This window comes from Bidens hawaiensis, unplaced genomic scaffold (assembly GCF_021521415.1).
Source record: "Bidens hawaiensis isolate Kalapana, Puna unplaced genomic scaffold, B.hawaiensis_p1.1 tig00000326_1, whole genome shotgun sequence".
Taxonomy (NCBI): Eukaryota; Viridiplantae; Streptophyta; class Magnoliopsida; order Asterales; family Asteraceae; genus Bidens; species Bidens hawaiensis.
Window position 1 is genome coordinate 7,472,738 of NW_027491025.1, and position 11,329 is coordinate 7,484,066.

At 34.6% G+C, this 11,329-nt stretch overlaps 1 protein-coding gene across 1 annotated transcript; it reads left to right on the forward strand.

Annotated features, from left to right (window-relative positions):
- Window positions 1-5,940: 5,940 nt before the first annotated feature.
- LOC143622113 (protein FAR1-RELATED SEQUENCE 5-like) lies at window positions 5,941-10,791 on the forward strand. The gene is made up of 5 exons (XM_077093353.1): window positions 5,941-6,479; window positions 6,553-6,811; window positions 7,247-7,816; window positions 7,913-8,183; window positions 10,334-10,791. The coding sequence occupies exons 1-5, from the start codon at window positions 5,941-5,943 to the stop codon at window positions 10,789-10,791; spliced, it is 2,097 nt and encodes a 698-aa protein (XP_076949468.1).
- Window positions 10,792-11,329: the final 538 nt, after the last annotated feature.

Here is an 11,329-nt window from a genome sequence, read left to right on the forward strand (position 1 = left end):
TAGATTCAAACCAAATTCCTCAATCATAAAGTCATAGAAACTAACCTCCGTGAATATAATACTAAGTTCCATGAATATTGTCGCCTCATTCTCCTGCTGGTTAACCCTGAGTCCAGCAAAGTCACCCGATACATATGGGGATTGCCGCAGAAAATCCGTGACATGGTAAGGTCTCATCTCCCTCAAACTGCTGATTCCACAAAGAAAAGAAAATCTTTCTTAGAGAAGAAGAAACGTAGGGTTTAAAGAAAATAAGATTAACTATAGGTTATCTTATAAAATAAAGAAAGAAAGATTTTTTTAAACTAAAGGTTTAGAAAGAAAAAGAATACTTTTTAATTAAAGGTATTAAAGTAAAAAAAATATAATCCATGTTAAGATTATAAAGGACTAAAGGTCTTAAACCAGATTGTATATCCAACTAACAAAAGGTTATACCCGTACTATAGGTGCAAGATAGCATTGGGAAGACCCTCGGACGGTTTTTGAAGCCGATCCAAATCAAAAAGGTGAATACGCCCCAAATTTTATAAACTTGTTTTCAAAACGAGTCAATGTGTTAATTGAAAAGTCTTACATGAGACTAAGTGTCTCTAAAACATTTATAAACAAAGGTATAAGGACTAGCCCTTAGGCTATTGTATACGTTTTTTTGGATTCTTACATATGTGGTGGGCACACCACACCCGGTTATTTTGATGCTTTCCTGCGGGGAGTTAATGACCATGTGTATACGAATACGTACATAACTATGTCGAACGCTGCAGTGTTTGCTGGGGTATTTAGTGTAGAGATTTGAGTTTATAATTGTATGACTTTTAAGCTTGATTATTCCTAAGCCAAGATGGGCCGAGACTTACGTAGTCTTGAGAGGTAATCAAGTAAAAGAAAATATTTTAGCGTCAGCATATTCACCAGCATGTGTTGCTGACGTATTTTCTAAACATTTTGCAGGTAATCAAGATTAAGGCTTGGGAAGATGAAGTGCTTAAGATATACGATGGATCAGATCTTTTGTTTAACTTAATATTAAATAGAATGGTGGTTTTGTAATTAAAACAAGTAATCCTTAAAATACTAAACGGGAACTTTTAATCCCATCTTTTGTAAATGTAAATATTATATTTTTTATCCACGTGTTTTTATAGACTTCAGCTTTTAATACGTAAACTCGGATATATTTACAAATGTGTTACCCACTGTTGGTCGCACTCCCAGACCTAAGATGGGGGTGTGACAGAAATCAAAATTGAAATGTTCATTTCCATAAAAAAATATCTCACAAATTTTCGAATAACAACAAGGAAAGTATATCAAACTTAGTATAAGTAATGAAATCGAATTGAAATTCTACACCATATAGTAAATGAATATAATAATAACATAATCGAACTGAAACTCGGCTATTCATGTACCACCATGAATTTTCGAAGTTTCAATTTTAAATCGTAATAATAAATGAATATATATAAATAAAATAATCAAATTGAAACTCGCCAATTCATGTATCACCATGACTTTTTGAAGTTTCAATCATAATAATAAATAATGAAAACGAGTTGAAATTCGACTATTCTCGTATTACAACACAAAACAAAATCAAAATACGAAATCAAATTGAACCAAAATCTAGGTATTCGTGTATCACCACGACTTGACAGTCTTTCAGTTAAAACACATTATAAAACATTGAAATTGCACGTCGCATGAACCACCATGACTTGTGTGACATCCTTAGGAGTGTAACCATATTCGTATTCACAAAGAGGACATGGTCACGTTTGAAAGTTTAAAGTTGTGATTCTTATGGCGTTGAAGGTGGTATGCTTTGGCTTAATAGGTTTCACGCCCTTTCCGAACTCTCTAGGTAAGAAACCGGGTCCCGCGTCTGGTTGGCATTTATGCGCATTGCTTATCAATAGGTTATAATAACCTTGGTGTCAACAGTTCAGAAAACAAGCACATTCCCCTTACAGTTTACTACATACCCGCCATATAAGACCATCTTTAAGAAGAAGAAATATCGGAACACCGAAAAAAAATCTACTGTTGAAAAATGTTTGAAAATATTTTCTTTTAGGCATAAGCCTTGGACTTGTGGGTGATGTTTGTGTACAAGAGGCAAAGTATAACAAAATTTGTGTACATGAGGCATAAACAAATCAATAATAACCAAATAATGTGCATTGAACAATCAAAAAGGGCTCACAAAATTTCTAATCATGCAACCCTATATAAATAAAAAAAATAAGCTATAACCAACTAGGACACAGCATCTATTGTCCTATCTTATAGTCACGGATCTGATACCAATCTGTAACACCCCGGCTAGGACGGAAACGCGTGAGCGTGACGTATAGATTGCCCAAAACACATGTGACACTATTAAGTGACAATATTATCATTAATTAATTTAAACATCAAGTACACAAGTTCGTAACAAGAAATACAAGAAAAATACAAGAACAATTAACAACTTGTCCATTTATTAATATAACCTAAGTCCTAGTAACTTCTCCATTTCATCCTCTAATAATTGTATCTATAACATATATATAAAATAAAGTCAACTAAATGAATAGTTGGTGAGTTCACACAAGTTTTGATATAAGTACATAAAAATCTACAATTCCATGAACAAGTGTAAATGAGCAAGTAAGGTCCTCTCCAGCTAGGATTGTGCACCAGCGTACTCAGATAAGCGCAAGTAAAGTCCTTTCCAGTTGGGATTGTGCACTAAAGTACTCGGATAATGAGGTCCTTTTCCAATCATAACAAGAAATGTCTTAAGTGCAAAGGGGAGCGTATGATCATACTTAATGAGGAAACCATTAGCACGTAATCTTTGAGCAAGTAAGGAAATAAACACACAAGTCCATGTAGCGAATTGTAGTTTGTAATAAGACATAATAAGCAAATGGGTTTGAATATGATATATATGCTACCCCCAAAATATGTATACCGTTAAAAAGTGGATGTGAGAAACTCACCTTTGAGATTTAAGCCAAACTTGAAATGACAACCGAAAGCACTTAAAGAAAATGAACGATCGAACCTCACAAACTATAAATAAACAAAATATAATAATTAAAGGCTAAACAATGGGATTGTAAAGTTTAAAGAAGACTAAATCAAATGAATACAATAATAAGATACAAACAAGAAAAAGAACAAAAAGGAAGATTAAAAATCAAAATCAGTTTTTGGACATGAAACAGTTCTGTTATGTTTAAGGTATTTAAAATATCAAACAATTTTATTAAAAATCAAGACTTTCCAGTCTACTAAATTAGAATGTTTGGAACAACTTTTATTTAGAAAAGTTTTACAAATTCGTAACCGAAATAGGCCAAAACAGTCAGGCAAATCAGATGGTACGAATCTGCGCACTGTTTATAAAATATTGATTGAGAATTCATACGAATAAATTAAAATTCGTAAAAAAAAGTTTTTAGAACCGTATTTCAATGAAGTGTATCATAGAATTTGGTATTGACTTTTTCAGTTTCTTATGAACAAGATATGCCTCTTTCTGTGATAGTTATATCTAATGTCAAAACTGAAATATTGCTAGAAGCAATATTTTAACGATTTTGAAAAGGATTTTGATGAAATAAAAATATGGACTTTTTGGATATGATTATATAACATTTATGAGCATATATCATCAAAAATCCTTGGGTCCTTTGAATAAAAAATACGATTCAAAACAGAAAAATAAATATGTAAGAACATTTCAAGTGTGACCTTAATGTAATCAGTCATCTTTTTTTCGCATCCACCCTATACACCATGGTGTATGGATTATGTGGATTCCTAGACATGATTGTGTTATGGTCATATGACCATTTGATTAACTAGTATGAACAAGAATTAAAATAAATAGAAATAAGATGAAGAAGACTTGAATAATTAAAATCCTACCTTTGAAATGAAAAAAAAATAAAGAAATACTTCTTTTGAAATTTTCAAATAGTGGTGTAAAGAATGAAAGAGGTGAGAGTAGGTTCTTATTTATACTAAAATGAGGAGTTTATTCTAAAGAATATTTTAATGATAAAATTAATTAGGAGAGTGATTTGGGGGGAGGAGGTTTGGCCAAAATTTAAATAGTGTAGGAATATATTTTTCATCTTTAAAAATAAATAACTTTAGGTAAAAATAAATGTGACAAAAAAATAAATGTGACATAACTAAACTAAAAAGATGTACTTTAGTTATGCATCAGTATTGTTATTTATGTGATATTTGAATAAGAAAAAAAATCATGAGTGTTATCATTTATATATATATATATATATATATATATATATATATATATATATATATATATATATATATATAGGCTTAGGTTCATTACAGAAGTATTCTTGCCGAGAAGTGCGAGAAATAATTATAACCAATCATATATATATTTTCTTTTTTATTTTCTTTTAAATTATATAGAATGGTATATTAGTAATCTATGAGATAAACTATATTAGGTAACTATTAATTATATTACCTTTTCATATATTATTTTTATTTGTAATCAGCCGTTCACGAACAATGCTTCTACCCAGTATTCACAATCCCAGATTTTTTGCCACACCATCTCTAATTCGATTTCCATTGCAGATTTTCTGATAATTGGACATATCTAATTCGAGAACAGTATTCATCAATCAACTATTCAGCCTAATTTTTTGCTGCCCTAATTCATCACTTTGTCATGACTTCAGTATGCAAAGGTATTTACAATTGGATGATACATCGAATCCGCATCAGCAAACCCAGGTTTGAGTTAATTTTTGTATATTGTCTTCAATTGTTCTTTTTTGCGCCTCAATAGCGTTACTTCATAAACCGTATATCTGCTTCCTGTCGTTTTATCGATTATTTTTTTGGTGTATCAAATTCGATATAGCACCACCACCTAATGATGATTTCTATATGGGATTATCAATTTCAAGACATTTAATGTTTATTCTAGTACAATAGTCTGGTTGATTTCTATTAAATTCACAAATATTAAGTATATTAGTGTGTCATTGAGTTATATTTTTTATTGAAAGATCAAATTCATTAATTGTGAGATACTTAACTGAAAATATAGTCAAAATTCGTTTTAGATCATTATAAAACTCTTGATTTTCCTACATTCATCAACATCACATCTTAGTTTTTCATTTTATCTTCCACATTACTGTTAAAATACTCTGTTTTTTTATATGTATTCGAATTAGGTTTATGAATTGTTGATCTTCTTTGTTCATATTGTTATCTAAACAGGATCAATGGAAAATGAACCAAGTATACATCATGCTAACTCAAACAGCACCCTGACTGATGATTGTGACAGTAAGTTCCACATCTTGATCAAATTGTCATTTAATGAATTTGATACATCTGTCATGATAACATAACCTATATTTGTTCATACACATTCTTGTTACTACATTAGGATATTATTTTCATTTTTAAATTGTTTGTTTATCTTATGTATTCACCTATATTTTACTCATTTGTAACAATAACTAGGGAGGTTCCCGAGATACAAACCATTTTGATTGACACTAACCAGTCATTAATTGGCCAGTCAAGTGTTCAACACGATTAAATCATGAACGTAAGAATGAAACATGTGTCGTCTTGTTTTTTTTAATGTTGATTACAAATTTGTTCTTATTATCCGGCTATTACTTACAAATATCCTTTCTGTAAATGTTTTTATATGCAGAAGTTGTGCACCCAAACTGCATCTACTCACATAACGGGACCAAGTATTGGATTCCAAAGGTGCCAACTGATGAACAACCTTTAATTGGCCTACATTTTAAAACCTGGGAAGATGCGCTTGTTATGTACGGGTTTCAACTAGAACATAGACGAAAGGTGTCATCTCACATAGGTATATAGTTTGAAGCAAAGCCGGCAGCCCACGCGTAAAACATTGATACCATGGACACGACATCGTCCTCTACCAAGCGGCGTAACACAAATATAAAGGTTACGGGTTGCAACGCGTGTATTAGACTTAAGGTTCCATCAACCTCAGAAGGATTCGAGATATATCATTTCGAAGAGGCCCATAATCACGGACTGGTTAGTGAGCTTAATATGGACCTAACAAGAGGACGAAGACAGTTACAATTCTCAGAAAAGGAATTCATTCAAGGTTTCCAATGTATGGGTTTTGGTCCTACAATTGCTCACCGTGTTCAGGCGTCTCTGATGGGTGGTCAACACTTAGTTAGAGGATCAAAGAATGATTGGAAGAACCAAACGCGAGATGTTAGGTGTCTTATTGCTGATGCGGATGCTCAAATGGTTGTAGACAAGTTCAGTGACAGTATGCTTCATTTGGACAATTATTTTTCTGAACACAAAGTTGTCGACGGTGAGTTACATGGACTCTTCTGGGCTGATGATATATCCATACAAAACTACAATTTGTTTGGTGAGGTGTTAGCTTTCGATGCTACCTACGGCACAAACAGGTATATAATGATGTCATTATGTTTTTAAATAGGTTGTTTAAAAATTTATTTTTAATTCTTTTTTTTACTATAGGTATTCCATGATTTTCGTGCCTTTCACGGGAGTCGACTGCCACAAGAAATGTGTATGCTTTGGGGTTGGCTTGATCCATAATGAGACAATTGATTCTTACCAGTGGTTATTAAAAGCTTTCCTCAAAGCTCACAGAACGCAACCACCGTTGGTTTTAACTTATCAGGACCCAGCAATGAAGAAAGCGGTTGCAACCGTTCTGACCGAATCGAAACATAGACTCTGCATGTGGCATGTCACCAACAAAATTCCTGTCAAGGTATGTATCTGACTTTCATTTTAATACCTACTAAAATATGTTTGGGTTTGATAATTTAATTTTGTCATTGTATTGTGTATATTGGTATGAACTGTGTTTGTACATATTGGTAATTAGATATGTTAATAACCATTGAAACCGTTTGCTTCATTGTACCACCATTTGGTACACAGTAAAATAAAAACAAAAGTAAATGCAACATTTAATCTGTATGGTATAATACATTAACTTGATCAGTCATAACACAATCATAATCATATCATTACATTACCTATAGGCTATTTTTTATCACACTTGTTTGTGTGAAATCCTCTATTTTAAAATAATAAATGTTTTTTTTACATTTTTTTAGCAAACGTGTTGTTTTTTCTTATATTATTGTGTCTACCAGATGCAACATCAAATTGATTTCTATTTGTATGTCTTTTCTTATAGATAAATGGCGATTCGAAGCGTAATGAAAATATTAAGGCTCTTGTTCATAAACTAGTTTGGAACGTTTTCATCAAACCGGAGACTTTTGAATCAAGATGGCATGATTTGATTGAGGAATTCAACTTAGGTGACAACAACTGGTTAACTGATATGTTTGCTATCAGGAAACACTGGGTTCCTGCTTACTTTAGAGAGTTACCTATGTGTTGCTTGATGAAAACTACATCCAGATGTGAGAGTTCGAATTCTCAGTTCAAAGTTTATTCTAGCATGGGAAACACTCTGGTTGAATTTATGAATTGCTTTGAAAAGGCGTTGAATGCTCAACGTGATGCTCGACGACAATTGCAACATAAAACTACAACCGAAACACCACCATTGAAGACCCACTTGCCAATTGAACGCCATGCTTCCTATACATATACAATCAAAACTTTTCAAGAGGTTCAGAAAGAGATTTATAAAGGTCTTTATAACTGTGCCCGTGATCGAATCGAGTCAGATAATGGATTAAACATCCACCTTATCCGTCACAAAGATAAAAGGAAGGGTCTTGTTGGCGTGTTTAAGGTTAATTTTTTACCACTTAACAACATAAACTCGTAAATTATTTTTTTTTATATGCAACCATGTCATCAGATAATCACCCTTTTTCGTATGTTACAGGCTACTCACAATCCCACTGATAATACATTTGCATGCTCGTCTAAGGGGTTCACTCACATCGGCTACCTATGTAGACACATCTTTTGCGTATTCCAAATCGATCAAATTGATGAAATCCCCGAAAAATACATCCCAACGCGGTGGAGGAGTGACGTCTTACCATCATCACTTTTCAAAATTGAAGCTAGATATGGTGTTCCTCTCGATGTAAGATCTAAACTAAGACAACAGTTTTTATCTTTAACCGGTCAATGTGTCGACCGTGCACGAGGCAACACAGATCTACTTTAATCCTTGGTCGTACAAATGCAAAAGTTGAGGGATAAAATATGGGAGACATGTAAGGCCCCGTTACCGGTAGCCCTACTTTCGTGTTGGATTTACTCATAAACACAGTTCTAAATATCAGAGTTAATTAAAACATTTACGCGGAATATAAAACTTTCATAAAACATTACATAATTTATAACTTGTCTCAAAACATCCTTTGTCTTTCAACATTAAAGCATTAAAATTAAAACATCATAAGTCTTCAGATGCCAGACTCTTGTTCAATGCCACGTGTCTCCTCAAGCAAGCCGTCTCATCCTACTCACCTGCGTGCATACTAAAAGTCAGCTACGCTGAGTGAGTTCTAGTTAATCATACACTATACAATACACATAAACTTATATTCTTTCATTCATACTTTCATACTTTCATTCTTTCATACTTTCATTCTTTCTTTTGTATTAACTTACCTTCATATCTTACGTTATAAAGAGCATTACGCCCTACATTCCTCGAGTATTATTAGGGCTCGGTACCCTCCTTCCTCGAGTATTATTAGGGCTCGGTACCCTCCTTCCTCGAGTATTATTAGGGCTCGGTACCCTCTTTCCACGAGTATTATTAGGGCTCGGTTTCCCTCTTTCCACGAGTATTATTAGGGCTCGGTTTCCCTCTTTCCTCGAATATTAGTAGGGTTCGGTTCCCTAGTTCTCGAATATTAGTAGGGTTCGATTCCCTCTTCGTTACCATACAACCATACATCATACCTCGAGTATTATTAGGGCTCGGTACCCTTTTCGTAACCATACAACCATCCTTTCCTTCTTTTATTAACTTTATCACATTCATACACATAAGCATACATATCATACTTACCTTACACATAGCGTTACAACCTGACAGTACGTGCAATATCCGAAGATCGTTCACGTACCATCAAGAAATCATTCATACATATCATATCATTCACATAAGGCATACACTTACCTCTTAGGATAAGCGTATTAACAAACATATTGAGTATGCACACAGCCCCGAAAACATAACACATAAATGGGGCTAGAAACTCACTTGAACACGGTTACGTTCACCGTTAATCGTAATCCCTTTCTTCAGTTGTGCACGGCTGACTGTATAACAAGTACACGTATCAAACAACTATCACTACTCATATCATCATTCCAGTCTTAACTACTACCCACAAAGAACGGGGGTCTGGGGGCAGCGCCCCTGGTAGCGGGGTCTAGGGGCGGCAGCCTCTAGCAGGGTCCAAGGGGCAGAGCCCCTGGCTGGGGTCGAGCTGCCAGGTCAGCTTGGAAAAATTTTATTTCCATTAACTGTCTTAACACATTTTTCATTAGATTTTTAATTCATTTTCAAAACGAACTTGACTTTAAGCGAAGTTAAACCTTAGGCGAACTTAGCTTTAGGCGAAGTTATCAGGCGAACTTGGCTTTAGGCGAAGTTAAACCTCAGGCGAACTTAGCTCTAGGCGAAGTTATCAGGCGAACTTGGCTTTAGGCAAAGTTATCAGGCGAACTTGGCTTTAGGCGAAGTTACCAGTTAGGCGAACTTGGCCATAAGCGAAGTTATCAATTAGGCGAACTTGGCCTCAGGCGAAGTTATCGCTTTGAAGGCGAAGTTATCGCTTTGAAGGCGAAGTTGCCCAGATCAGCCACGGCTTTGATTTCTGTCCAGCATTTTGGGCGATTTTAACACCCTTGTTATGGTTCGACATCACCCACTACGTTTCCCAACCATTTTCGGTCGTATATACGCTATAAAGCTCGGATCTTTAAACTTCAAAGATAAAGAATCATACCTTTTTGAGCTTGTTTGGATCTCGTTTACTTGTTATCACAACTAATCGCTCTCTCTCTCTCTCTCTCGGATCTGCCCGGTTCTTCCCTCGGCCGACGGCGAAGTTGTGTGGTGTGTGTGTGTTTTGGAGTGTGTTAGAAAAGTGATAGAATGAAAGATATTTTTGGGTTTAGGGGGTATTTATATCCCTTAAATCCCATGGACCTAAGGCCCATTCTCATTTAACCCATCTCAATTAATCCAAGTCCATGATCCGCTACTTACCCGATATTAATTAATTACGCGAAATCACTAAACATAACTTCATTTATTCAACATTATAAATTTTAGGATGTTACAAGACAATCCCCAAAGAACCTTCCTATAACAGCAAGTCTACCATAGTACAAGATTTAATTGGATACAAGATACCAGAAACTATCACAATAACTGCACCCAAAGGCATAAGAAACAAGGGTTCTGGTTCTCGCAAGCGCAAGACTGGTCCTGGGGAGGAAGCGAAGAAGAAAAGCAAGAAACCAAAGAGGTTCTGTAAAAAATGTAACAAACATGTTTGTGGTCATGACTCCCGTAACCATCACAAATTTATGCAAGCAAAGGAGCGAAGACGTAAAGAACGGGAGCAACGGCGAAAAGAAAGGGACCAAATGCGCAACGAAAAAGCAGCGTCGATAGGTAAACAATCTGTCGAATACGGTGAAAGCGACGAGACCCAAGATTCATATGAAAGTGATGACACCACAGACTCTGATGAAAGCCGTGAAACTGATTCGAGTTCCGATGAATGAAACTGTTTTCTTTTTCCTTTTATTTTATGTTAGCAAAAACTTATGTGTTATTCACACTTTTGTGTTCTTTTTCTAAGGCGGTTTTCATTATCTTATCAAACACATCATGCTTTATTACTTGCGCGTTTCACAAACATACAATTTATGATTATCTATTACATGTTTACTTCTGTGTAGCAAATTGTGAGTGAAAGTTTGAATGTATGCATGTATGTAAGCATGTACATACTTATGTATGTATGTCTGTACATACGTTCATACGTACATATGTAAACGTATGTATGTATGTATTTATGTATGTACGTATGTATGCAGGTATGCATGTACACGTATGTTTGTATGTAGGCACGTACGTTGGTGTGTACGTGCGTATGTATGTATTTACTTATCTACGTACACATTTGCGTATGTATGCACACACGTATGTATGTATTTGCATATGTATGCACGCACGTATGTATGTATGTATGTATGTATGTATGTACGTATCTACGTACGTATTTGCGTATGTATGCACGCACGTATGTACGTACGTACG